Raw genomic sequence first — 27,483 nt, 5'->3', positions numbered from 1 at the left:
ATGTCAGATTTCATGAATTAAGCTTCTTTTCAGAATAGGCTTTCCTAGCTTGGTGTAAAATTTAAGCAGCATGACTCTGATTTTGAGTCATGCGGTTGTGGAACAACACTTTTCCACTAGAAAATGTTGCCATTCCTTTAATGTTAAGAAAGATAACATTTAAATCTTGGTTTGGAGCAATATAATTTACATAGCAAATTAAAACATTTTCTGTCAAAGAACAGGACAAGTATAAATTTTCTTTATGCTGGGCTTCTAGTCTGCATTTGTTTCTGGGCCGTTTTAGGGCTTAATGTTCCCTCTTTCTTTAAGGACTTCAGAGCGGAGTGTTTCAGTCTTACAGCAACCTAGTGAGGTAGTTTCAGGCCGAAAGATGGAAATTTGGTCAAGGCTACTTGACCATAGTGTTGCAGGGATTCAGATCAGGGTGTTCCCTGTCCATACTCAACATGCTGTAGGTATGGATTATATTGACTAATCACTCAATGTGTAATTCAGAATCAATTTTGGAAGCTGCTGCTGTAAGGTACTTTCACAATGCTCACATGAATTTTCTATTTATCAAGGGGCATCCTTTTTCACCTTTTTCACCCTATCATTAGTAAGGGTGAGTTGGCTGCCTCAGGTGGCATAATTAAGAATGCCAACAGATGCTTGTGTCTCTGGGTGTATGCAGAGTGCACAAATAGGCTAGAAGGCAGTGTTTGTGTTAGCTTCTGTGCATGGAATGGTGGAGGCACGCTTCTGTCTTTTGCCTCAAGTTTTTCAGATTGCCGCAGTTTAGAAAGTCCTCTTGTGAAGTTGTGGTGCATCTTTTCGGTTCCTAGCCAAAGAGGCCTGAGTTGCAAGGAAGGCCTGGGAATTAGCAGACTGCATAAATGTTTCATTCTGGGCTTCCTGGGGCCATTTTGCCATTATTTCAGTTTCAGAGTCAGGTCTTGTACTGGCAACCTTCATCTGTGCATGCCACAGATGCTCCCATGATACAAAGGTAACATTTCAAGTTTTCCTTACGCCTTCATTTACTTACAGCTCGTTGTTTAGAAGCCTTGTATGAACTTGAATGAGGTTTCTTTCCTCACAGTCCAGGATGGGTTGTTGATGACCTGTAGATAGCACTCTGAGATAACCTTGTTGCTGTCTTCTTTGATTGATTTGACTCTGCTTGCTGCAACTCTTGTCATCTCATCTTATATTCCTGTGGCCTGCTACTGCCCTCTGTTGCAAATTGCATTGTCCAAAAAATCATTTCAGCTTTGCAGTTGTGTTGATAGTGGCATCACTCTGATAACTGCAAAAATGCTGGCCTTGGGCTCTTTACTATAGTGAGCAAGTAATAGCTAGGCAAGCCCCTGATAAGTGCACTTGGGGCTAATTCTAAATGATCTCTATACTTTCTAAGAGAAGGTAACCCACTGAGAATTGGTCTAAAATAATGCTGTAACCTTACTGAATATCCTGCTTTCTGAAATATATTGTCTTTTTTTTTTTTTTTAAGTTCCTTGCACCAGAGCACTTTGCATGCAACCAGAGATTATTAGGCTTGGTATAGTGGCACGAAAAACAGCCCATATTTTGAAAATGGTTTTCTGAAAGTTACTTTCAAGAGTGCTGTTAGTCTTGACATATTTTTCAGTTAAGTTATTAATTTATTTCAGAGGAACTAACAATCTTTTTGAGGTTTTTTCTCTTCTTGTTGTAGACTGTAAATTCAGCAGTTCATTATAATTTATTATAATTCCATGTCCCCAAAAATAGGTTATCTCTTTTGTTACGTACCACAAAATGCATATGATTTCTTGTTTGATAAAGCAGCTCAAAGGGCCAGGGAGAGTACAACCATTTGCTTGGTGTGCTAAATCAATAGCTACTTGCAATTCAGGGAGTGTGTTTATTTCCCCAGGCAGCAGTATCATCCATGCAGTGGCAGTGCAGTTTACATTCATTAGTATGATCCAGGATGTTGTTTGCTAGGATGGGAATAAGGTTACTTTATTTGCCACAACAAAGGAAAGCTGAAGTTCCAGTATAAAAATGTATCTTAAGAAGCTATTATTTGTAACACTAGTTGTGCTTTTAGATGAGTAGTGAAAATACGTCTGGTCTAAGAGACACAATGTACTGGTTGAAAACTAAGACTACAGCAGTGCAGCTCACCCACTGATCCTGTTCGTTACTAGATCTGCGACTATGCTGGCGCACACAGTCAGATCTTAGATGTACGGTATATTTGCTAAAAGGTTAATTTTGGGGAACTGGTGGTACTCCTCTTGAGAGTGCACTGTTGTGTGCACACAATATTGCATTGACTTCGATCACTCCATGAATTGAGTTTATCAAAGTATGCTTCCTTCACAGAACAGTAGTAACTATGCTACAGCTATTATATATATATATATATATATATATATATATATATATATATATATAATGTATATGTATATGTATATATATGGTTTAAAGGTGATAGCATGCCAAATTGAAATGACGTAGGAACAGCAAAAGCAGCTTTTTAGCGTTAAATAATTGATGTTATTGGGTTGTGTGGTTAATACATTTTTATGCTTTAAATTGCCCTGTGGTGTTTTGGTGCAGGTCAGTATATACACTTGCAACCTAGTGGCCAAACAAAGATGCTGGATTTGTTTTTCACAGTTCCATCATCTGCCACACTTTGGGTAGCAATATCAAAGAGCTTGGGCAGCAGGGGCTGTGGCCCCCAGGTCCAGCCTTTCTGGGAGTTAAAACAACAACAACAACACAGTTTAGGTAAAAATCAGTTATGGAGTATATCATGTGTGTGTGTTTGCACAAAGAGAATTTGGGTGCATCTGCATGATAGCTTCTCTTAGTCCCATACAGGAAGTTCCACCACCCAGTCGCAAATATACAGTGGATGTGGTATGAGACACAATTTCATACTAATATTATTTATTGGTTTATACCTATGGTTGTTTTTAAACATTTCCCCAGTTTCTGAGAGCTATTCTATTTTTTGCATTATTAGGATCAAATCCAAGTGCCTTCTTTCATTGTCTAAATTACAGCACACTCTGGTTTTCATACTTTCATTTATGGGAAGTAGATATTCTCTGTGAGCAGTACTGTATCTGCATTGCAGTTAGTACGGTTGTACATTAACCAAATGCAGGTTCCATCACACAGAATTACCTTTTCCTAAATAGTAATGTTTAGTGCAGTAAGAAAGAAACACTCTTGAAAGAACATCCTCAGGTATGAGCAATCCTGAAGTTTGTGTTGCCTGTTTATGAAACTAGCACTCTCCTTGATGATGGGCATTAAGTGATTTGGAAACAGCTGAAGTCACTGCAACTCAACAATGTATTCTTGGGTTAGAGGGCATCCACACTATACTTGTAAGCATAAAACTGGATTCAAGGATATAACCTTAGCAAGGAATGGTGGTGGGCCACAGATACCTTCCTTGTTTGCTCTTTGTAATGTGCAGTTTCCATGGTGATGCCCTGCGTGCTTTTATTGAGATGGATTTGCTAGTATAGTGAAATATATGATAAGATTTCAGCTTGCCTTGCAGTTCAATCATTGCATAACCATAAAGAAAAAGGTCAGAAAAGTCTGCCCTGTTCTTTCCCCCACTTCTTCCCTATCAGGGGCACAATCAAGCACTTAAAAGACTCAGAGCACAGACCTGTGAAAGAAATTTGCATATGCTAATAGATATGTATGCAGAGATGCAAATTAAGGTTTGTGAACAAGTAAACAAGCTCGGCAGATGAGGTCTTTCTGGCCCAGCAGTCTTGTAAGCAAAATGTTAGAGAGAGGGAGGGAGGGAGAAAGAAAGAAGGAAAAGTTCAAAAACATTGCAATTATTGAGGGAGAAGGCTTGATTCTATTCATTCAGGTCTGTTGTGTATACACTTTGCTTTGTTCACAGATTTGCTGTGGGTGTACTTAGTATAGGATTTATAAATGGCTTTGTAACTGGAATGGCTATGGCAGTGTAACATCAAAGCATAGTGTAAAACGTAGTTAAATACATAATTATTTGTAGCTGCATTATGTCACAAGCAAAGATGTTTAGGATAGAATGGGATATACTTAGGCAGATAGAAACAATGGCACAACTGGACAAAAATGAGTTTCATTTCAAACAAAAGAAGGCTGCAGATTATGGTAGTGTTTAGGTTTTTTTTTTTTAAAAAAATTAATCTTCTCTTTCTAATTCAGTGCTGTTGCTCCAATTAAAATCTAGTGAGGTAGCGAACAATGAATCTCGATGGATTTGATTCCTTATTTAATGATTTTCAGAAGCAATGGCAAGAAGGTAATCTGAGGCGACAAAGAGGAAAGGTCCTGGGGGACATGGCAGCAGATGGTCAGGGTTATTTTATTAATTTAGTACCATATTAAAGTGTCTCTTCTGATCAGTTTTCTGGAAGATGAATTAATTTGGAAAGGTAATCGTTCACACCAAGTGGGATGCTGTTGAGGTTCCTGATGTGTTACCAGTGATGGCTGATACCAGGTCACTGCCCATCTCTTTGCCATTTCAGTTTTCATCTTCATAACAAGCACTTCCACTTGTCTCTTGCCGTATCTTTTATCCTTGACCCTGTGGTGCACAACACAACTCACTAGACCCTCAGGTGCACAAGTCTACTCCTAATTCAGCTCATTCATTCTGCCTCCCAAAGGTAATCTAGGCTGTAATAGTTGCGTATTTGTCAGTGGTACTTGGTACTGGTGGCAGTGGGAATCCTGGGGCAGGTGGTGGAGTGGGAGAGCCCTGGGAGCTGTATTGTTCCGTAAAGAAGCATAGAATAGTCATACAGATATTGTGGTGAGTAGCTCCACTCAGTGGATGCATTGAAATACTGCAGGGATTCCTTGAACAGATCTTGCTGGTCTCAAGTACTTGAAAACTGGATTCCTTTACTCTCCTACACTTGCTTTTCCTCCTCTGTTCCTTCTTTTCAGCTCTTTACTTGTATTAAATAAAGCTGGGGGTTTTAAAGAGTGTTTCAGTCATAATATTTGCATGGAGCATGCAACTTTGAAATAAAATAAAATCCTAGAATGAGAATACTGTTGTTTTATTAGATCTTAGTTGGTATGATACTGCATATACTCGAGTATAAGCCTACTTCTTCAGCACATTTTTTTATGCTGAAATTGCCCCACCCAGCTTATACTCAAGTGAGGGTCCTTTTGGGCTGCTCCTTCCTCCTCCGCCACCTTTGCCGCTGTTGGCGGTGGTGGAGGAGGAACGAGCAGCCTGAAAGCAGCCCTTTTGGGCTGCTTGTTCTTCCTCCACTGCTGCTGCCACCACCAGCCTCTGCCTCTCAACAGCACCCTAGGTAGGCAGGGGGATGGGAGGGGCTGGAGGGAGGGAGAAGCCCCCTCCGCTGTGTGCGCATGCACACACACGCACACACACACACACACACACACACACACACACACACACACTCCAGCCCACCAGAGTGTGTGTGGTGGTGTGGTGAGCCGGCTTATACTCGAGTCAATAAGTTTTCCCAGTTTTTTGTGGTAAAATTAGGTGCCTCGGCTTATATTCGGGTCGGCTTACACTTGAGTATATACGGTAACCTATTTCTAGTTAAAAAATAGACAGTGCATGTGGCATGTGCAATGAAATGTTGCACTGTATCCCTACCCCTTAAGGAGAGTTTTCCTGTTCCAGGCTGGTTTGAAATGTCAAGGCCAGGCAGGGGAGGCATTTCTGGAAGGGTGACAGGGAAATGGACCCTTTTATTCTTTCCCATCCCTGTTCTATAAAGAGATGGAGGGATCAGGTTTAGGATTGCCTAGCGACCCTGAATATGAGCACTGATAGAGCAGAGAATCTGGGAAAGAGAATGGGTCTCATTTTTCCTCTCCTTCTCATTATTCCTATATAATGCTAGAGGAAAGTGCGGGGAGGGAGTCACAGTTACCCCCATGGGCATAACCAGGAGGGTGCAGCTGCCCCCCCCCCAAATCAGGTACGTATATAAAAATACCTAACTAACTGACCAGGTGTGTTGCAGATGACTTTGTTCTGTCCCCCAAACATAAAGTCTACCCCCCAAATAAATCCTGGCTACTCCCATGGCTGCCCCCTTCCCACTTTCCATAACCCTTGTTTTCTGCTATATAGCTATCAGTGGTCATATTCAGGGCTGGCAGCTAGCCAGCCCAGAACCTGTATGTTTACTCTCATAGTACACATCCTTGCAACCTAATCCCCCCTTCCAGGATACTTGCCAGACAAGCTGCTAGGACAGGGCCATTTTAAGCATATCTGGCGCCCCACCCCCGTTTCCCAGAGTTGTCCAAGCCTCTGCGGGCATCGCTCTCCTCCCGTGGGGGTTTGGGAAGACAGCTGCACGTCCGCCAGCCATACAGTTGGCGGGGCGCAGCTTCCATCCTATGCCTCTGTGGGGATCACTCTCCTCCCGCAGAGGCTTGGGAAGGAAGCTGCATGCCCGCCAGCCCACCCAATGGGAAAGACGGCTCTGTGCTAGGGGCTAGTTTCTCCTTTTCTTCTCAGCCATTGTGGATTTTGATCCATCCTGGAAGTCTTTGGTGTGCTCCAGCAGATGTGCTGCTGAATCTTGCACCTTTTTCATGCTCCTGAAGTATGTTTGAATGGGGAAGTTGTTGATCTTTCTTGCACAGAGAGGGTAAGAACATCACTCTCACATATCCCTATGGGAGAGAAATGTAGTTCCCTTTCGAAGATAACATTTACTGATTGAGATATGTGTGTGAATTGCTCGTGTGCCCACACTCACAGCTGTTCAGATATATCTAGCCAAAGCCACCTCCAGAAGCATTTTGTTCGGGCCCAGATCTATACATTTATTTGACAGCTTTGTATTACATGGCAAAAGTGACACATAATATATTTTTCATTTTTCTTTTCCAGGATAACTTTCTATATAGTGTTTCTATTTTAAGTGGAATCCTTTGTACTACCTTGGCAGTGATCAAATTTATGTTGGGGAATGTGCTCACAAGCAGAGCATTGTTAACTGATGGTAAGTAGCAAGTATCACATTCCTCTATGTTTTGGCTACTTTTATATAAGATGAAAGATGAGTGAGATGAACATAAGGTAAAATACAAAAACAGCTACAGATATGAGCTACCAGTTAACATGCAGCTGACAGATTTGTTGAGTTTCTTACTATTAAATTAAACATTTGATTTGGACTGCATAATCACCAAATGCTGTAAGGACAGAACACCCCCCTCTGTGCCAAGATTAATAGGAACCGTAGTTTACCCTACACAGAGCTATAATTCCCAGCACTTTTAACAAAGGATTCTCTTTTTTTGGCGGGGGGGTGTGCTTGCTTTAAATGCATTGTATGTATGCAGCCTTAGCTTCCCTGATTTGCAGAGATTTTTATTTCAGGCATTTCTGGCAACTATAAGCTATAGAAAAATGAAGACATTCCAAGTGACAAAACGATGGATGGAAGTAGCCCTTTAAATAAAGCATGGAGACCAGTAAATCCCAAGGAGTTAATAATAGTAATAATATTTGCAAGCAAGTCAGGAGAGCTTGAATGCATTACAAGTAGTCAGATGGAGTGTGTGTGTTGCAGGAAATGAGAAGCCCACAAAACATGGCCAAATCATAGGCTTCTTCTGATACTCGATGGTTTCGTCCATAAAGGCTGCTGTGTAGTGCATAAAAAGGTGTCAAACAGCAGCAAGAATACTGTAATTTTTTATCGGGGACAACCCCTGTTTGTCTTGCTCCAAATGAAAAATTCCACAGGAGTCAAGACAGCAGACATATGGAAATTCAAGTAGGGAGCACAGACAAAGGCTACCTAGTGCAATCATCCTGTTTCCCACAGTGGTCCATCATGTGGGACAAATGAGTGAAATAGGATTTTCAAGCAAGACATGAGTGCAATAGGTTTTTCCTGCTGTGTGGTATTCTGAGGCATGGTGCCTCTCTGTGATCCTGAAAACAAAAGCTGGAAACAGATGCTTTGATACCAATTTCAATTTAATGCAATTAAATATGGTTCAGATCTGTTGAAAAGTAACATATAAGCATTATTTTTTTAAAAAAATCTGTGTTACCTAAGCTCTGGTATTTATTGGAAAGGGTCTAGCCGTGTGTACTGAGCTTTTATAGTCTCTAGGAATGATCACTGCATTGCGCTTTGTGTGAGAGAGTGCCACAAAGATCATTTGGAAGCTGCAGAATGCCACTGCTTTCCTACTGGTACATTTTGGGAGGTGAGACCATATTTACTCAGTACTGCAGCAGTTGAACTGGCTGCTAGTTAGCTTCCTAGTGTTTGAAGCTCTTAATTGCCTGGGGCCTATGTACCTTAAAGACCATTTCTCTTTCTAAGTATAAGCCCCTCTCCTCACAGTGAAACATTGGTTGTAAGAAACAGGAGACTCATTGTTACAAACTAAAGCATTGGAACAGGCTCCTTTAGGAGGGTCAGGGTTGCTCTTTCCACCCCCTGGGATGGGTGAAAATACTGCCCTGTGATATTCTGTAGGGTGTAGCATCATGAGTAAAATTTCCCTAGATGATTTGACTGTTGAAGAAGGATCACAACTGTTGGAGGAGCAAGTGGTGCTTGTGGTAGCAAAAAAAGGTGACTGCTTTCACATCATCACAGCTGTCAGAGCAAGCAATTGTTTGCTCACAAATCTGTGAGCAAACAATTGTGGCAATTCTTTTTTTAAAAAAAGAAAATCCATGATTGATGAGAGTGCTGAGATGCTTTTAAGTTTGAACTACTGAAACTTGGAGGCTAAAGTACTGGCGTGAGTGTGCTATGGTAATTAACTCAACACAAATGCCCCCTCTGTAGTCCAAAAAACAATTGTTTAATTTTCCCACCACTCCTAGAAGTCTATAATCAAGGCCAGCTGCTGCATTTCAGTGATTTTTGCATGTCTCTGTGTGTCTCTCTCTCTGTGGTCCCCCAGGAATGGTCTGGCTTTTCCCCTTTCCTTTCAGGAAGAGCAGCAGCAAAAGCAGAGCATGGAAGCAGTAAAAGTTTACCTGCTCTGGAGTTGTGCCAGCTGCTGCTCCTTTCCTGCCACTGTTGGGGGTCCCAAAAAAAGATGTGCCTTCCTGGGAATTTATCCTCCTACCCAGAAGTTCAGTGTCAAGTCCAGCTGCTTAATCAATGAAAGCAATTTTGGGGGTGAAGGTGTGCTTGGTGTTACTGCTTCTGAATGAATTATACAACGATTTTTTCCCCAAAAAGGTCACAGTTTTTTTGTTTAAAAGTAAGGCCATGTCTCCTTTTCTGCATGGCCCCCAGGGGATTCACCCTGGGTCAGTACAGTCATAGACTCCAAAGTTAGCCACCCCTGTATTAAAGGACCCATTGTAGAAGGGCCATTTTCAGTTGTATACAGTGGTACCTCAGGTTACAGATGCTTCAGGTTACAGACGCTTCAGGTTACAGACTCCGCTAACCCAGAAATAGTACCTCGGGTTAAGAACTTTGCTTCAGGATGAGAACAGAAATCGTGCGGCGGCAGCGCAAGGCCCCATTAGCTAAAGTGGTACCTCAGGTTAAGAACAGTTTCAGGTTAAGAACGGACCTCCAGAACGAATTAAGTACTTAACCCAAAGTACCACTGTATAACAGTTGTTTCAGCTGATGAATAAGCCAAATATTAAGGAGTTTTTGCCTGTCTGTGCAGACCCTTTCTCCAGTTGTGATTTAAACCAGGAAGTCTCTATCCATGGTTGGAAGTTTTGTTTAAATACCCTGGCTTGTTAAGAGCTGGTGACCGTAGTTTCACCAGATGTCAGTTTCCTCAAAACTGGGAATTCTTGACTTCTGGGTTTAATTGCAGCTCGCACAAAGTGGTTGTGTGTGTTGATAAAAAAGGCTCATTCATATCTCTGCTTATTAAACCAAGATAAGACCATCTGAATTGGCTCAGTGGTAAAACTGATGGAATGTTTTGTCCCACTTCTCTACCTGTTTAATAGGCCACGATTACCAGTGTTTTCAACTAGTCCCAGATTTTGCAAATAGCTGAGGAACTTCTCTTCCATTAATTACGTTGTTGTGATAATTGTGTTGCTGCTGATTTTATTGTTAGCTAAATTAGAGACTGAACTCTGTAATTAGCCTGGTGTCTGTGCATTCAAGCTATTTTAGTCAGGCAGCTATGCACAGATTTCTCTCTTTGTATTTTTAGCTTTTGGTAGAATATAATCTTTGGGAGGGTGAGATTCTCACCCACAAGCAAGCAATACAGCAAGGGGGTGGAAGCAGCAGTTGCACAAAGTGAATTAGTATGTTAGCACTTTTCTGATTCCTGTTAATTTGCTTCCTGCCGTGACAGCCTGTAGAACTGTAAGTTTCTTTTAGACAGCACAGAGTGGGGTGCAGAATTCAGCATTTTCTATCTAACAGGGATTTCTTTTTTTAAGTCTGCAGATGTCTCGTGTATTTAGTCTTAGTTAATTGTTTAAAAACATGCTAAGTGAGGAGGCATATATTATGCTTGCCAATGTTCTCAAGTTAACAGAGACAATATGGTATCTGGGAAGGCTCAAGATGGAACCTGGTCAGCAGGCAGAGACTTGTGGATAACAATAGATAACTGAACTATCTATTTACCCTGGTAAATTGCTGCTGATCAGGGCCAGCCCACCCATGAGCCAAGGTGAGGTAACTGCTTCAGGCAGCATGAACCACCAGGACAGCAGATTCCACCACCACTTGTTTCTGTTGTAAATCTTCCCTCACCCCTTCTTCCCTGGTGAGGGGGGTTGCAGTGGAGGAAACTGCTTGGGCGCCTGGGGTGCCGTGCCACGGGGCTTCAGGAGTCTGCCTGCCTCCTCCCACTCAGCTGCCCTACAGCTGGGGTGGGGGAGGCAGTGGGCGGACCATTTGGGCAGCGCAGTGCTTGTGTGCACCCAAGCCAGAGCGTCTCTCCCAGGTGAGTGCCGCTCGGCATTTTGTCATCCCCTTCAATGGTGACACCTAGGGCGTTCTGCACCCACCACACCTTTGCCCCTGGAGGGGGAGTGCCATTTGGACGTCTGCCTTAGGTACCCAAATGTTTTGGACAGACCTTGCTACTGACACATAAGGTGAACGCAGGAATAGTATTATGTACACTACCATTTCTCCAAGTGGTGAAATCTTCTAGGGGCAGTGCTCATCCAGGTCTGGCTGCCTTTGGAAAATAAATCATTGTGATTTAATAGTTTTGGGGTTTTTTTTTTTTTTTGTAATATTCAAGTTATTTCCAGATACACAAGCTGAGCATAGGTGGAGACAGAATAACATTATTGAAATCATTGCTCCTACATCAGATCTCCAAAAGCTCATTCTGCCTTCCTGATTCGAACTGCAGTTTTCTTTGTTTCTGTCTATATCTTTCTATGGGCAAATGTGTGCATGTACACACTTGCTTAAGGTTGTCCTTAGTTTGGAGATATGCTTCTTAACTCTATTTCCTTGGGGATTCTGGGCTATTTACCTGTAACTTTTCTAACAAAGGATGAGGCTGGCAGCTTGACTATTAAGGAACTTTAAGCAGCCACTCTGGCCTCATTAATCCTTTTCTCTCCAAATGCAAATTTCATTAGAATCTGAAAATAATCAAATTACAAAGCTGGGGGGCTGGGATGGAGGGTAGGCAAGTCCCATTCTCCAAGCTTTCTTCTGTTTGTGATGATTCCCACAGTCCAAACTGTATTCTTTGTAAACTGCTTTGTAAAGCGGTATACCAATTCTGTTAAGTAAAATAAATATCAATTTGTTGTGCAGTATAATTAGTAGCCCCTTCGAAACATGGATAGAACAGCAACAGCACAACAGGCAAGGCGGTATTTTATGTTTCACCAGCACTAGTCAGGACTGCAATTTCTCAAAGACTTCTCGCTGCACAGGAGAGACATCTTGTGGCCAGCCAGATAGGTACCTAGCATCCCTAGGTGTTAGTATGGTAAATGAGGGAAGGCTGATTGCCATTAGGCTGAGTTGAAGTAGGGTGCTTTTGCTATTTTTATTGCCCTTTTAAGTATTTTTCATTCCAGTGATCTCCCTCCCAAGGGGATCTTCGGTGGCCCATCCCCAGCAAGAGATTGGGTGCTCATGAAATAAGGCACCCCCCCTCCCAGCACACATTTGACACCTTAATGCATATGATTAGGTGGTAAGGGCAAAGTGCATCAGTGCCTCAGGGCATGCCCAGAACAGAAAAAGCAATGAATGGTAGGGTAGGAGTAACTTGAGTGTACAACCAAAAAGCCCTCGAGTCATTCCAGCAATCTCCATCTTCTAGTGTGAGTGGCAAGCAGTGAAACAGCAATGATTAGCCATGACTGGGGGGAAACAAAAAGGAATGTGTGGAAACTAACATGTTGAATACACACATAGCAGTCTGATCTGAAATGCCTATTGGCCCACATATGGAAGCACCCAAAGACAGCATTCTGCTTGGACCAGCACCCTAAGAGGCAGCAGAGATGGGAGGAATCTAATTACCAATAGGGTGTGAAGATGCTGGATAGACATGCATAAAGCGAAACTGCATTACAGAGAGAAGTTAGAATGCCTGATTCGCATTTCTGTAAAATGGTGTGGGTACCTGAGTGAGTGGGACGCAGGTGGCGCTGTGGTCTAAACCACTGAGCCTAGGGCTTGCCGATTAGAAGGTTGGTGGTTCGAATCCTCACGATGGAGTGAGCTCCCATTCAGTCCCAGCTCCTGCCAACCTAGCAGTTTGAAAGCACGTCAAAGGGCAAGTAGATAAATAGGAACCGCTGCAGCGGGAAGGTAAACGGCGTTTCTGTGCGCTGCTCTGGTTCGCCAGAAGTGGCTTAGTCATACTGGCCACATGACCCGGAAGCTGTACGCCAGCTCCCCCGGCCAATAAAGCGAGATGAGCGCCGCAACCCCAGAGTCGTCCACGACTGGACCTAATGGTCAGGAGTCCCTTTACCTTTACCTGAGTGAGAACTAGGAAGAAATGGAGTAGTTTGAAGTACAAGTATTAACTATTCAAAGGTGGGATGAGTGGTAGAAATTCCAAGGCATTGTAGTGAATACAAAAACCATCCTTAGCACTTGGATGCAGAGGATTACTTGAGCCTTTATGAATTCCTAAAGGCTCAGACATTCTGGCTCTCTATATAGAGAGACCCTCCAGGGAAAAGGCAATGAAGGGTGGTTGAGAGTTAGCCAAGCTGGCGTAGGTTTCCTTAAAACCTACAGAACAAGCTCTGTGATGAAGGAAGTTGCATGTTCTCTGCACTTATCCTAGATTCCTAACTATCATAATGTAAACATAAGCAAAGTCTGATAAAAAAGACACCTTGCAGTATCAAAGTGGTCAGTATTTTCATGTGAGACACATGATCCGAGTGACATCTTGTGGCCAGTACCTGGAAAAGCTTAAATTTCTTAGTGGGTTTATTTTATGTGAGTTGACAATGGTACACATGTAACTCATTAAACTCATGAGCAAACTCTTTAGTTCTTGGACAAGTCTAAATTTATACTTTTTATTTCAGGTTTCAACTCTCTGGTAGGAGGAATAATGGGATTCTCCATACTTATAAGTGCGGAGGTTTTTAAACACAATGCTGCTGTTTGGTACCTGGATGGAAGTATAGGTGTTCTAATTGGACTGACAATATTTGCCTATGGAGCAAAGTAAGTGAAGTTGTTTCTTTTTTCACCTTATTCTTTGTGTTTGCATGCTTAAGAGATACTGTGATGATCTGTTCCTTGTATATGATGCTTGAGGCATGGGGTAGCAACCTCAACACCATTTCCTGAGATGTACCGTCATTATTTACCATTGCCCTTACTACCTTATTACTACAAAGTTTCATTGCTTAAATATCAATGTATTGGGTGACTTACAATTGCATGCCTTGCTTAGAACACCTTTTAGAATCCACCTTATCAAAATCTACTTGCAGTGGTTGAGCTCCGGATAGTATACAAAGATATATTCTCAAAAATCTTCCAGCACCATTGTCCATGATTTTCTGCTTACAACTTGTGACTTTTGTCCTTCATCAACATGTGCTTTCATTTCCAGACTACTTGTGGACATGGTTCCTCGTGTACGGCAAACACGTCATTATGAAATGTTTGAATAAAGACAGAGCACCATGGACTGAATAAAATTTTGCAAAATGTGATAACGTACTACATCCTGGCAAACGGTGCCAATTATACTTACAAGATTGCACTTTGTTTCTCATGGTATATTTTCTTTTTACATTATATTTCCAAGAAAAGGTCAATCTGTACAATTAGGCAAATATGTACACCGCTTAGATCTTGGCAAAAGTAGCAACAAGCAGCCGTTTTCTTTTGTGTGTGCTATTTAAAATCCTGCAAATGGTAACTGAGATGAGCAAAGTGCACAGTTCTAATCAAGCCGCCATGTTTTGTCTTCTGGAATATTAAGAGTTCTTCAGCACAACAGATGCCTGTATAAAGAAGCCAAACCCGAGAGGGCACAGCCACAGTAGTCTTTTACCATGGCACCTTAAGGACTAACAGATTTATTGTGGCATGAGCTTCTATAGACAAGAGACTACTACTGCATCTAATATAGACAAGAGATGGCCTTTAGTTACGTTGCCACCAACGTTCCAGAATGTGCCAGCAAATGAGACATTCCCAATGTCTTCTGCACAGAACTCAGTGGTATTGTACTTAGCTTATGGGGGCCAACAGACACTACTTGATGCATGGAATTAATCCCCCCCCAGCCTCAAATCAACCCCCTTTCCCAAACTGCTCCATTTTTAAATTCAAAGAATCTAATGTGAATTTCATACTATTTTCTAAAATTCTCTGCACTGCATAAATATGAAGCAACACATTATGAAATATATATTAAGCTGCACAGACAAAATAAGCACAAGGTGTTAATGTACAGGCAAAAGCCAAAAAAGCAAGAGGGGGTAGTTTTTGATTATATGTCTATGGCTGTATTATGCACTTATGTAGCGGTATATATGGGTAAATACATGGGTGTCCTGTTGTCTGGTAAAAGTGATGGTTTCAAGGTGGTAGTAAGATAGCCTTTCTACTGTTAGTTAGGCTATTTTGTAGGTGTTCCATGTTCCCACCCACCATCTTATGTAATTTAATATCTGGATTACAAGTTATGACTCCCATCATGTAAATCAATAAAGCTGTTACCTATTTTATACAGTACCTGTAATTAACCTTTAAAAAAAGCTCTCTAGATAATACATTAACAATACAATCTATGTACTTATTTAAAATTAAGTCCTGCTGTCTTCAGTGGTGCTTACTAACTTGTAAGTGTGTTCAAGATTGCTTCCTCAATAGAACAAGTCGTCTTGTAGAAAAGCCCTCTGAAATGTTGCTGCCATTTTTTCAGCTATGAAGCCCTTTCTACATGAGTTTAACATTTGGTGAGTATGCAGAAATTATCAAAACATAACTTCGTACCTCTTACTGTTTTGATACTGCATTTTGCAAAGGTAGAAATGAGACATTTACCCAAGCAGCTGCTTCCACAGAAATACGTATGTGGAATAAAAGCTTACATATCCAGTAGTCACATCCTGAGTAGCCAACACAGCAACTCCTCTACCCTTCTTTTATATGTTTTTTCTTACACCTGCTACATCGTAAATCTGCACAGAACTCAAAATGTGAGACTGATGGTAGTAGGAGTAGGCATTAAACATTTTTATTTAAAAAATGCTTATCTCCAATTAAAAAACACTGAAGTGCATTTGCCTGAAACTACCGTATTTTTCGCTCTATAAGATGCACCAGACCACAAGATGCACCTAGTTTTTGGAGGAGGAAAACAAGAAAAAAAATATTCTGAATCTCAGAAGCCAGAACATCAAGAGGGATCGCTGCACAGTGAAAGTAGCGATCCCTCTTGCTGTTCTGGCTTCTGGGATAGCTGCGCAGCCTGCACTCCATAAGACGCACACAACATTTCCCCTTACTTTTTAGGTGGGAAAAAGTGAGTCTTGTAGAGCAAAAAATACGGTACTTGTTGAAGGTTGTCTGACAGTGTTAACAATGAAGTTCATTCTCTACATGACACCTTACCACCTCAGAAATGAGGATTCTCATAAGAAATCGGGTCTATAATTTCCTCCAGAGAAACCCTGTTAAACACATTTGGCATCTAGTCCACTACAGCAACATATGGGGTCAGTTGGTAGAAATGATGCAAATATTTTCTCCCACTCTAGGAGGGATCTGTTACAAAAAAGAGTCGTGGATTCCAAGCAATGAATTGACCAGCTAGCTTTCTCTGCATAGAGGACTTTTCCTCCAGGAATTCCTTCTGTTCACAGGAATTCCTTCTGTTCACAAAACAAAAGCTTAGGATCCCAGCTGTGTATGTGTGTTCGGCATGGTTAAATAAAGATCCCTTGGTGTACAGCACGGATTGCCAATATGGTACCAGTGGGCATACCTGTGCCAATGGAGGTATTCCCAAAAGGCCGCAGCATCTCCTCTCCCAGCCTTGAAAGAAGCATTGATTATATAGTAAACAGAATAGTCGCACCATGCATTTAGTTAAAGCCCATAAGCAAATGTACCAACAGGCCCCAAGAGCTTGGTACAAAATGTACCAAGAGCTGGCAGCCCCCATGGTGTATAGATTAATTGGTATTGCAACTGATATTCATACGTGGGCACATATTTACGGCTTCTACTGTTTTTCTGACGCCTTTGTTTCAGGCATACAGAGCTTGTGCTGTGAAACCATCAACCAGGCTGCACACTCATATGTGTAAGGCTGTTTTCATGAATTTTATAGCAGGAGAATATCAGTTGCATTGGCAAGATAGTCTAATACGCAATGGAACTATCCCTCTTTTAAAAAAAACCCAAAAGCAGAAAAATGAAAGCAGAGAGGTTCAATTGTTGAAAGAAGGAAAAGTGTGCTTTTGGCTTCCTCTGTTTTAATAACTATCAGAGTCATTTATAAGAAAATTCTGATCTTAATTTTATTTTCAAGTACAGTGTGGTTGGTTGGTTGGTTGGTTGGATGGAAGAAAGAAAGAAAGGGTGAAAACAACGCAGTCACACAAGAAAAAGTTTATTGAAAAATAAAATTTTCCCTAGTTTGCCCTACAACAGTTGGTGGGGGTGGGGGTGGGGGAAGGAAGCATTGTCAGCCATGAGAATACAGACATATTTACACCTTGGTTTTAAGTTTCCCATGTTGTTAATCTTCTAATTTTACAGTTACTTGCTGTGAAGCAACCTGCTTAAACAAAATATAACGGAACACAATTTAAGAAATAAAACCCCCGCACAAAATTTCAAGCATGTATTGTTTTAAAAAACATAATCAGTGCTTGTGAAACAGATTAAAATCCTTATTAAACCTTAACCTACTACTCCGCTGAACAGTACTCAGAACTGGGAAGCTAACACTTTACTTCTTATTACAAACAATATTTTGACTTTCAATGTTATATTTATAGAGATAGTCAGTGATTTGCTATTCTCTGTTGCACACTTCTGGAAAAAACCCACTACTTACTTTTTTTTAGGGTTTCTCTTACTAGCCAAATGTTAATGTTGTGATCTTGACCCTGGCTGTGGACTGCTTAGCTTATTTTAGTGAAACAGGAGAGTGGTGAATATATGTACTACTCACCGCTTTCTGTTCTAAAAAATAGGACAAGTCCAAGTTGGGAGGTAAGCTTTGTTTTGTCAGACAAAAACAATGCCATTTGCTTAGAACCCAGGTTTCAGTAAACTATGCAAGCCTTCTGCATTGTTTGCCAGTACCTCTCAGTGGGGCGGGTGTTACCGATGCATTATGTAGGTGAAAGAATTTACATACACCTGGCAAACAGTCCTTGGAACTGGTAGGTTTCTTTCCTTTGAAAAGTCATATTGTAAACTATTTGCCCTGTGGCATTGGGTTCAAGGAAAAGTTTAATTAGGACTAGCAATTCAAAGTGTCCCATAAACACCTACTGCTATATACAGCATATGGCCAATTCTAATATAAGAAGTCACTTTCATAATTGTAGGGGGGGGTCACTTGATACAAACACACTCCAAATGGTAGATTATTAAGCAAAGCTGGTACCTTCATGTACACATCAATACAAAGGAAATTAATTCGTTTATATAAATATAAAATGACAGGGCATCGTTAAGTAGCATCATTCAGTGTCCTGAATATATAGTACTTGGTAAGATATAATAGTAAGGTACATCCATCTTGTATATGCTATTTCTATAGCATAACACATATATACACACACACTTTAACATTTGCAATATACTGACTGACCTTCCTACCTGCTCTGTTATATAGTCAATTTATGCACAATATGTTCAGTCTTTACTATGGGAATTTTACATCCAGAAGAGATTTAGAAAATTTTAGAATAAGAAGCAGCAAAGCATGAGCAAAGCATCAGACTCGGTATAAGAAGCTTAAGGTACTGGAAATCAAATCCAGGAGACTGGGGTAAATAGAAAGAAGCACAGATAAGAGAGAGAGATCAATACTGGCCATTAGAACCCAATTGTTTACAGCAGATGGAATGTGGAAGTTGCTGCAGGTGTGAGTCTTAGGTCTGAAATTCTCCTGTTGCATTAGTTTTCCATATGCAACTTGTTCAGCCACTGTGAGAACAGGATTCTGGACTAGATGGGCCATTGGCCTGATCCAGCAGGCTCTTATTTTATATGCTAGTCATGTATGCTGTGTGGTCTGATTCCTCATTTACATTCACTCCACAATAGCTGCTACCTATCCTAGTAAAACAAAGGAAAACAGAGAATGCTCAATTGAAACTAGACAGTAATTTTAGTTGCTTTAAATTGATTCTGACTGCTTAACTGTGGCTGTTAAAATATCTGCACTGAAGCATAATGAGAAGTAGTTTGGGCATTGTATACATGCCTGTTTATTTTGTTTCCAGTACACTCCTGGTTTGGGAAGTGGTGTGCATATGATGTTTAGCTGCAATTCATATCTGCCCTGTTGTTTCATATAAAATGCTGCATTCTGATGTGCTTTTCCCTAAACCAGCTATGCTCCAAAGTGAGAAAAAGAAGGCCTAGCTGCACTGTAAGCCATGAGCAGGAATTTTTTTTGTCCCAGCCGGAACTCAGTTCTGGCACCTCTCAGGTGGGTGCCATTGCCATAAGAGAACAAGGGAGGTGTTCAGGGTGAGTTCCAGCATCTTTTCCTATAAAGATAGCGCTAGCCATGAGCAAAGCTTCTTAAATAGCCACTCTCTTGCATTCCAGGTGCTGCTGGACTCCCAAATCCTATCAGCACTGACTGGCATCAGCAGTGGTCAGGTATAATGGGACTGCAGTAAAAGCTGGAGGACTACCGGGTCCACAGCACTGCCTTAAGGCAATTTCTAGTTCAAGCACCTGAGTGACTATTTACTACGTTTTCTGCAGAACAAGCCTAATTATTCTTGCAACATTATAAGCAGGAGGTTGTAATTTCAGTTATTTTGAATTAGTCTAGTTTCATGTGGAAGGAAGGTTAACATGATACAAATTGGCATGGGTTGGAAGGATGCACCTGTTCCTGAATTTCCTTGCAAGGTTGTTCTGGTGGAAGAGAATGCAAAAAGACCTTGAAAATGTCTCTTTCTGTGTACCTATGAAATTTAAAGTGATGGCACCGATAATTTAAGTTGGAATGGTACTTAATTTTTTTTATCAATAGGTAAAGGTAAGGTAAAGGTACCCCTGCCCGTACGGGCCAGTCTTGACAGACTCTGGGGTTGTGCGCCCATCTCACTTAAGAGGCCAGGGGCCAGCACTGTCCGGAGACACTTCCGGGTCATGTGGCCAGCGTGACATCACTGCTCTGGCCAGAGCCAGAGCCAGAGCCAGAGCCGCACACGGAAACGCCGTTTACCTTCCCGCTGGTAAGCGGTCCCTATTTATCTACTTGCACCCGGAGGTGCTTTCGAACTGCTAGGTTGGCAGGTGCTGGGACCGAGCAGCGGGAGCGCACCCCGCCACAGGGATTCGAACCGCCGACCTTTCGATCGGCAAGCCCTAGGCGCTGAGGCTTTAACCCACAGCGCCACCTGCGTCCCTTTTTATCAATAACTTTAGAGTTAATAAAGCAAAAAGACAATCTATTAAAATGGTGTATAGGGTTCCTTGAGCAAAGCAGAAACCACACAAATCATTTAAAACTGCTGAGAACCAATCAAAGTAAAATAATAGCTATAGCATCCATATGGTTTCATATTAGGTGTATGCTAGGGGAATTGGGTTCAAGGAGCACCTAATGCTGTTAACAGCAAAACACCCAATTTTTGTGTTTTTTAAAAAAGGAAAAGCCATTTGATAGATTGTTGGAAGATGCCTCCCTTGAATAAGACTTGTTTTTTAAAGGTTCTTATTGTGAATGAAAGATAAGATTTTTATCAAAGGGTTCAAGGGACCAGCTATTACTAAGTACATTAATTGGCATGTTCTGCATGTTGATACTTAATTTTTTTAAAAAAAACCTTGAATGACAATTGCAATTGCTTGTTGCATTTGACAACAGCCATCTAGAGCACCGTATATAATCAAAGCCAGAGGACATACTGCATAACCAGCTTAAAACACCTATAAATGCCTTCTCAACAATAACTCTCTTCACTTGTTGCGCTAAATAAACAGGAGTTACCTAGAATATGAATGGCCTCTACTTTGCCCAAAAGGCTGGAAGCAATGATCTAGTATTATATGAAACCTATTGAGATTTATAATCTTCAGGCATAACCCATCACAACTACTAGTACTAACATCCATTGTGAATGCACACCCTTTTCAATTCAGAACCTTCTTTAGAAAGCTCACTGTCAAAAATACAAAACAAAGGCACTAATTATGGGGAGGCCACTGCGTTATGTAGTTAATTCAATTGTGTGCCTCAGAACTTTTGCAACAAAGGTTATTGGGGGGGAAACGTAGTGAACTGTCCCTGAATTGCTCCCAAGTACTTTTTTTAAAACTAAGCAGCCTGTCAGACAACCAGTGGGCATCGTACCATCAAGGTATAAAATGCTGAATGATTAATTACAATGCTAAATACATTTTTATCCCCAGTTACAAATGGAAGTTTCCATAGACTTTTCAGAGAAATTGATTTAGGGCCTACTTACACACTCTAAAAATTCTCCATATTGGACAGCTATATAACCAGAGCCACACTGACAAAATAACATGCGAGTGTCAGTCATGTTGGTAGGCAAGGTTCTTCTCTGTGGCAATTTGTAAAAAGAAGGAAGTCCAGTGCTACTCAGATTGCAAGTGTCACCACTTTTAAATTTATCCTGTAGTATATCTGACTCTGTTTTTAAGGAAATGCATAGGTAGACCCCATCTTTGTGCACTTGCTTGCTTGAGGAGGTTGGGCTGCTCCTTGTGACTTGGTGTTAGGCTTCTGATAATCCTTATTTTACCAGAGTGGTGCGAACGTTAGAAGCACATAGCATGCCATGGTAGCTGTGTGAACTTGAGCTAGGAGACATGCAGCCTCTGATGCTACAGGGATGAGCAATTACACCTCCTTTGAAGAAAAAGAGGAGGGGACTTTTCTCTCTAAACAACTTCTTGAGTGCTCATGTGGTCAACCTTACATACTACTAAATGTGAAGAACTTAACAGGAGCGCCTTCATACCTGCGAAAGTTTGTGCTAAGAACTTCAAGAAAATAACCTATTTCTTCAAAAGATCATGCCAGTGAAGTACTAGTAATTTATAGAAGAACATACTGAACTGCATTCTTTTGAGAGAGAGAAAAATCATGTACATACCAATTTACATTTCTAGTTCTTTGATATTGGACGTCAGCAATTTCCTGTTACAGTGGTACCTCGCAAGACGAATGCCTCGTAAGACGAAAAACTCGCAAAACGAAAGAGTTTTTCGTTTTTTGAGTTGCTTCGCAAGACAAAAACGTCTTGCAAGTTTGTGTCCTTTTTCTTAAAACCGTGCATTCACTTCGAGGAGCAACTCATAGCACGCGGTGTGGTAGCCTTTTTTGAGGTTTTTGAAGACTTTGGTGATTTTTGAAGCTATTTCAAAGTCCGTGCTTCACAAGACGAAAAAATCGCAAGACAAAAAAACTTGCGGGACGAATTAATTTCGTCTTGCGAGGCACCACTGTACTTGGAACATGAAAAGTACACTACCAAACCATTTAAGACCAGGCAGATGAACATTAGCTAACTATATTCTCTCCTCCCTCCTTTACTAAGATTTAGCATGGATAATGCAACATATATAAGCGCATCGTGTTTAGACACAAACATTCAAGTACAAAATATCAATAGGTAGCATTCTCTTTGAGTTGTTGCAGCTTGTAGTACGTACTTTTGCTTTGTCTTTTCTCCAATATTAAAAAATACTCTTTATAAATCATACCAGTATTTACAGAAAGTATATAAATCCTCAAATTAGTGTTCCATTATAATTGCTCAGGCAATGTTCACATCCCAAACACACAATTAATTTAAAATAAAAAATAAAATAAAAGGCACACATATTAGCAGAATGTGCTTCAACACTGCCATGCAGAAACCAAGCCCCCCCCAACCACAACTGCTTCTATGAACCACAAGAGAGACAAATGATCAAAACTAGGTGAAATGTACTGAAAAGCATACCTATTTATAGATGTGCAAATCAACTTGCATATATGAAATAAATGAGGTTTTTATTGGCATTTTTAAACAGTGTATTCAATCTTTACCTTTCAAAGGTAAGCTTTAATGTTAAAGTTCTTTAAAAATAAATTATGTAAATGCTTCTCTCAGGTTTTGGTGATCTCTCAGAACAAGATTTCTTTAAAAAAAAATACCAAGTTACAAACTTGTAAAATAAGGGAGAAAATTTTGATATATGAAGACATGATGCTTCTAGCATGATGTGTTCATTTTATTTTAGACTTCAGGGAGCTCCATGAATTGTAGCCCACTACACCCAAAGCCAAAACCTGCCAAAATGATTTGCAATTCTATTTATCCCCTTAGATCTCCTAATAATCCTGACGTGAAATACCACATTTCTGCATTTGAACTTTTAAAAAATGGTCCAGGTTTAAGTCAAGAAAGGCATTCCCCTCAAATATATCTATAAGTTTGTCTGGCTTTAATGAAAAACCACCTTAATCATCACCTGCCATCTGCTCTTTATGCTGGCAGAGGATTATGAAGGCATTTGTTTTCAATGTGTCATTCATTAAAGGTATCCATAGAGATAGGTTTGAAGAAAAACCTTCTAGATAGCCTGGATCATGGTACAAGTTTAATTTGCTTCCACATTTCGATGCTAAAAAAGTGTGAGGTCCACTGACCCTGTACTAACTACAACATGGTTAGATGAAACTCTTCTTTTGTACCATCTACCAAGTCTTCATAGTAAACACCATAATAAGGCTAATACACAAATTCATTTCTCTTCCACAATTACTGTTATTTTAAAAAACGCAGCTATGAAATAACTGGATGAGCCTATCAAAGGTCTGATCCTATTCTCAGTGATATCATAAAACGCTTGAAGAAATAATGGGAGACCATGTCATATGCAGAGTAAACCCAATGACTTTAAGTTAGTCATAACTTAAGTCCATTCATTTCAGTGGCCTGCTCTGAATACGGCTTACTCAGATACCACCCTACAATAATGTTATCAATTATACCTTCTCAGTACACCACCACTCATTATAACCACATAGCATTTTTTTTTTTTTTGGCCAACATACAGTATGTCTAAACTAGCAATTTACAGATATACCCCCTGCTGAAAGACTATGTTATTCATTGCACCAACAAACTAACTAAACTCAAATCCTTCTCTTGGGGTTCGTTTGATGCTATGTATGAAAACAAAAACACATTAAAAATGTTGCAATAGAGGACAAAATCTATGTTATTGTTGAAAGAAAAATATCTAAGCAATTGATCAGATTTGTAAAATTGTATAACGACGTTTAATATATATCTTTCTCTGGAGAAGAAATATTAGATTGGAACTGGCCCCGTTACTAAAGCCAAACTAATCCGAATGTGCTAAGATGCATTTACAGCACATATATTCTCAAACATTTTTGCTGCAGCAGCAATTGGTAGTACTTTGTTTATTGCCAGATCTAGTTTGATGACGGTCTGTCCTCATAAAGAACACATTAGAATAAAAAAGTCAATCACCAACAAGGGTATCAAAGTTGTATAGTGATCGTTTTTTAAAGGAAGGAAGGAGGGATGGGCTCCCATGTACTTACAAGTGTGGGGCAGAAACTGCTTGGTAACTTAACACACAAGGCTAGATTCCAAGTGTTAACTATTACAGAAGTCCAAGATATCACACAAAAGCCAGTCACAAGTTACTGGAATTTGGGCCAGCCACTGCTAATTTTTAATCCTATGCACATACAATTAAAAGTTGTGAGTCCTGTCAAACATTTCTGGAGCTATGCCCTGCTGATATGAAATAGTTCTTAAAAAAAGAAAGAAAGACTCTATCTCAATGATTTGAGAGAGGTGTTTTCCCTTATGGTCTTTGGTATGTCAAAAGATACTTGAGTGCTTCCCACAATAAACAGTGAATGCCAAATAATGAATTAAGTTACATTACAAAAGAACAGAAAGGAGTGAATTATCCCACCAGTAGAAATAGTAAGTAATATTTAGGGTAGAGGGGAAAGAAGCAAATAACTGAAGTATCGTACTCTGATATAATATTGAAAATGGTCCAAGTTTTTTCTTGCCAACCTGTGGTAGCTTTTAGCTTCAAAGTGAGGAAGCATCCATTTTCTATCCAATGTCTTTCTATCCAATGCCTTCCACAAACAGTGCTTTTAAAGATGTCAGCTGTGCTGCAAAAGCAACCCCTTTCTCCTTTTAAAAAAAAAAGAGGAAAAGCTGATCTACAAACAAATCAGAGTTCAATTCTCTGGATTAACTTCAAATTGTAACACTACCAACCTGCTGCAGCACACCTACTTTTAATTAAGGACTTCAGGAAGAGGTCTCACTTGCTTATAGTCATTGTTTTGTTCATGTCTGTCCGTCCATCCTATAAAAGCTTGTAAAATCTCCCCAAGCTGTCAAAGACAGACCAGCACAATTTGACTGCCTCACTTCTATTTTCAACTTTCAGTCACTGTTTCTCCACCTTATACCAAGGAAAATATTGCTCCAATGGCACCATTTGATTTTCAGTGATCTAACAGTATGTCTAGTCACCACCCTACAACAAAACTTCGTGGGACTGGGAAAGAGGGGTACACTCATAATTCTAGACAAGACCATACATTTTAAATATTATGCTTATGTGGCTTAGAAGCCCCGATGAATGGCACAATCATAATCCATTATCAAACCAAAAGTATCTGCGACTCAGGAAGCCACCAGTTAATGGTGCTACTTGCTTAGCTATGTGGGGACCACCACACGGCTGTGAATTTGCAGAATGTGTCAGATGAGATAAAAACCAATAGTTATTCGCTGTGTTCCGTTGTAGTTCCATGTTCACCAGCCATTCAGGATTCAGAAGACCCCTATGAACAATGTACCCAGGATTGTGTTAGTCTTTCCTGTACTGACCAATCTCTTCCAGGTCTGTTTCTTTGTACTGGAAATAATATTCAGAAAAGTTGTTGATCATGAGGAGTTGTTGGTAAAAGAAACACACTCTTAATTTACCCTTACAAAATGCTGAACTTTGTTTTTTACCTCCTTAAGTAAATTAAGGAGATTTCTGTGTCACTGGAATTGCTTGCTTAGGAAAAAAAATATAAATCATTTGAGATTTTTTAAAATCGCTTTTCTGTTCCATCGTGGTACAGATTTTTCTCTTCAGCAATTGTTCTGCCTGCAGTAGCAAAGTGCAAGAAATGGCAGCAGCTCTCACTAAGCCACTGGCTCTTTTGTCCCTTCATCAAGTCAAGTGAGCTGCTGCTATAGACAGTCTTTACAAAGTGCAACTTGTCCTTTAAGGTAGTCTCTGCAAGGGCAGATTCTTTTGTGGCTTGGATGAGATCCTGCACAGCTGAACAACAAGAGATCACCCTGGAAAACACAGTGTTTTCTCTTTTCATCAAAAGATGGAACCACAATATCATTTGCAGACTCAGCTGTATGACATTCAATGTTGTATCTGGAAAAGAAAAGGAAAAGTATGACAACCTATATCACCTGCAATAATTCAGCAAGCAGCAGCAGCAGCAGCAGCACTTCCAACTCATGGTTCCAAAGGTAGGTAATGCAGAGATTCAGTTCATACATAAAACTGACATCTCAGCAACTGGGTCCCGTAAGCTGCCCAACTCACGTCAAAAATCACACCGATAATTTCAAAAGGGTGTTACAAGGCAGAGCCTCACTTAGAAGAGATTGACACCATCCCAGAACACTTGGTTACACAAACACCGATGAGCAGAAATACTATAATCCAGAGTTCTCTTTGACATGAAGTTGCATAGAGTTCACAGTTAAAGTGGATAACTAGAATGTATAAGATCTGTACAATGCAGTTCTACTACAGGCCTATTCATTCATTATATCCCCCCTTCCCTTCCATAAAAAGAAAAGTAGGGATGAGCCCACTGCCCCCCACCACTTCCCCAATCCATCCTCTGCAGCACACTGCTTGTTCTAGTCAAGTAGGCTGTCTGCACAGTTGGAAACCTTGGAAGTTCGAAATCATGTGGCAAGTCTGCTTCAGTACAACATGTTTCCAACAAGCAGTGAACTGCAGAAACAGTGATGGAGTGTGCAGAAATCACTCCTTGTTTGCACTTCTCCTCATGCAATGGTAATCATGTGGTGATGGTGAGAATGAGTGATTGGGAATTATGTTGCCTGGGCACTGTGGCACACTCTGCTCTGGAAAGTAGTGACTGTCTTGTATAGGACATTCCCCAAGCCTATGGGCCAGCTTACACTTTTCAAATTCATCCAGCAAACCCACCTGTATATGCAGAAGTGTAGAGTAAACCTAGAAGCTGGCAACTATATTTAATGATGATGATTGAACAAAAACATGATTCTAGTAATGCTACTATTATTCTTTAATTACAACAGACACACACACACACACACACACACGTACAATGGAAATCTTCCACACTAATACCACAGTTAACTCACTTCATACAATAACTGTCCCATGTGACAAGTTTACTATACCCCAACAAACCATGATTTAGCAGACAGTTCTCAGCAATCACAGATGTAAGCTAACATACATGTGTGATATCGTCACACACGAGAGCATACAGGGAGTTATGGGGTTTCTTTTCAGCCAATGCCTGCATACACCAGTCTAGGGGAAAGTATTTGAAAGTAGAACTAAACATCAATTGTAACTTGTAGGTCAACGTAGGCAGAAGCCAGGGAATTGGTTGCAATACAAAGGAAAGCTATGGTAAATTCTGTTTGGTTAGCAACATGCACGGCATCATTTGGTTCAGTTTTCTCTGTCTATTAAATTGTGCTATGCAGGT

The 27,483-nt window shown here is 40.6% G+C and overlaps 2 protein-coding genes across 6 annotated transcripts in view; one reads left to right on the top strand and one right to left on the bottom strand.

Moving 5' to 3' along the window:
* TMEM163 (transmembrane protein 163) overlaps positions 1–15,184 on the top strand; it is a 112,038-nt gene extending 96,854 nt beyond the window's left edge. For all 3 annotated transcript variants that reach the window (XM_079994748.1, XM_079994749.1, XM_079994747.1), the window contains 3 exons: positions 6,911–7,022; positions 13,523–13,664; positions 14,059–15,184. In XM_079994748.1, coding sequence (XP_079850874.1) covers positions 6,911–7,022; positions 13,523–13,664; positions 14,059–14,119 — 315 coding nt within the window. In that variant the 3' untranslated portion in view covers positions 14,120–15,184. The remainder of the gene's footprint in view (positions 1–6,910; positions 7,023–13,522; positions 13,665–14,058) is intronic.
* Positions 15,185–17,060: 1,876 nt separating this feature from the next.
* The window catches only part of MGAT5 (alpha-1,6-mannosylglycoprotein 6-beta-N-acetylglucosaminyltransferase), a 121,123-nt gene continuing 110,700 nt past the window's right edge, over positions 17,061–27,483 (bottom strand). For 2 of the 3 annotated variants that reach the window (XM_079993604.1, XM_079993605.1), the window contains exons 17-18: positions 20,066–26,135; positions 17,061–19,674 (exon numbers count right to left, since the gene is read on the bottom strand). In XM_079993604.1, coding sequence (XP_079849730.1) covers positions 25,937–26,135 — 199 coding nt within the window. In that variant the 3' untranslated portion in view covers positions 17,061–19,674; positions 20,066–25,936. The remainder of the gene's footprint in view (positions 19,675–20,065; positions 26,136–27,483) is intronic. The other variant, XM_079993606.1, reaches the window with a different exon arrangement.

Source organism: Podarcis cretensis (assembly GCF_951804945.1).
Source record: "Podarcis cretensis genome assembly, chromosome: 1".
Taxonomy (NCBI): Eukaryota; Metazoa; Chordata; class Lepidosauria; order Squamata; family Lacertidae; genus Podarcis; species Podarcis cretensis.
This window is presented reverse-complemented; position numbering and strand designations above follow the sequence as displayed.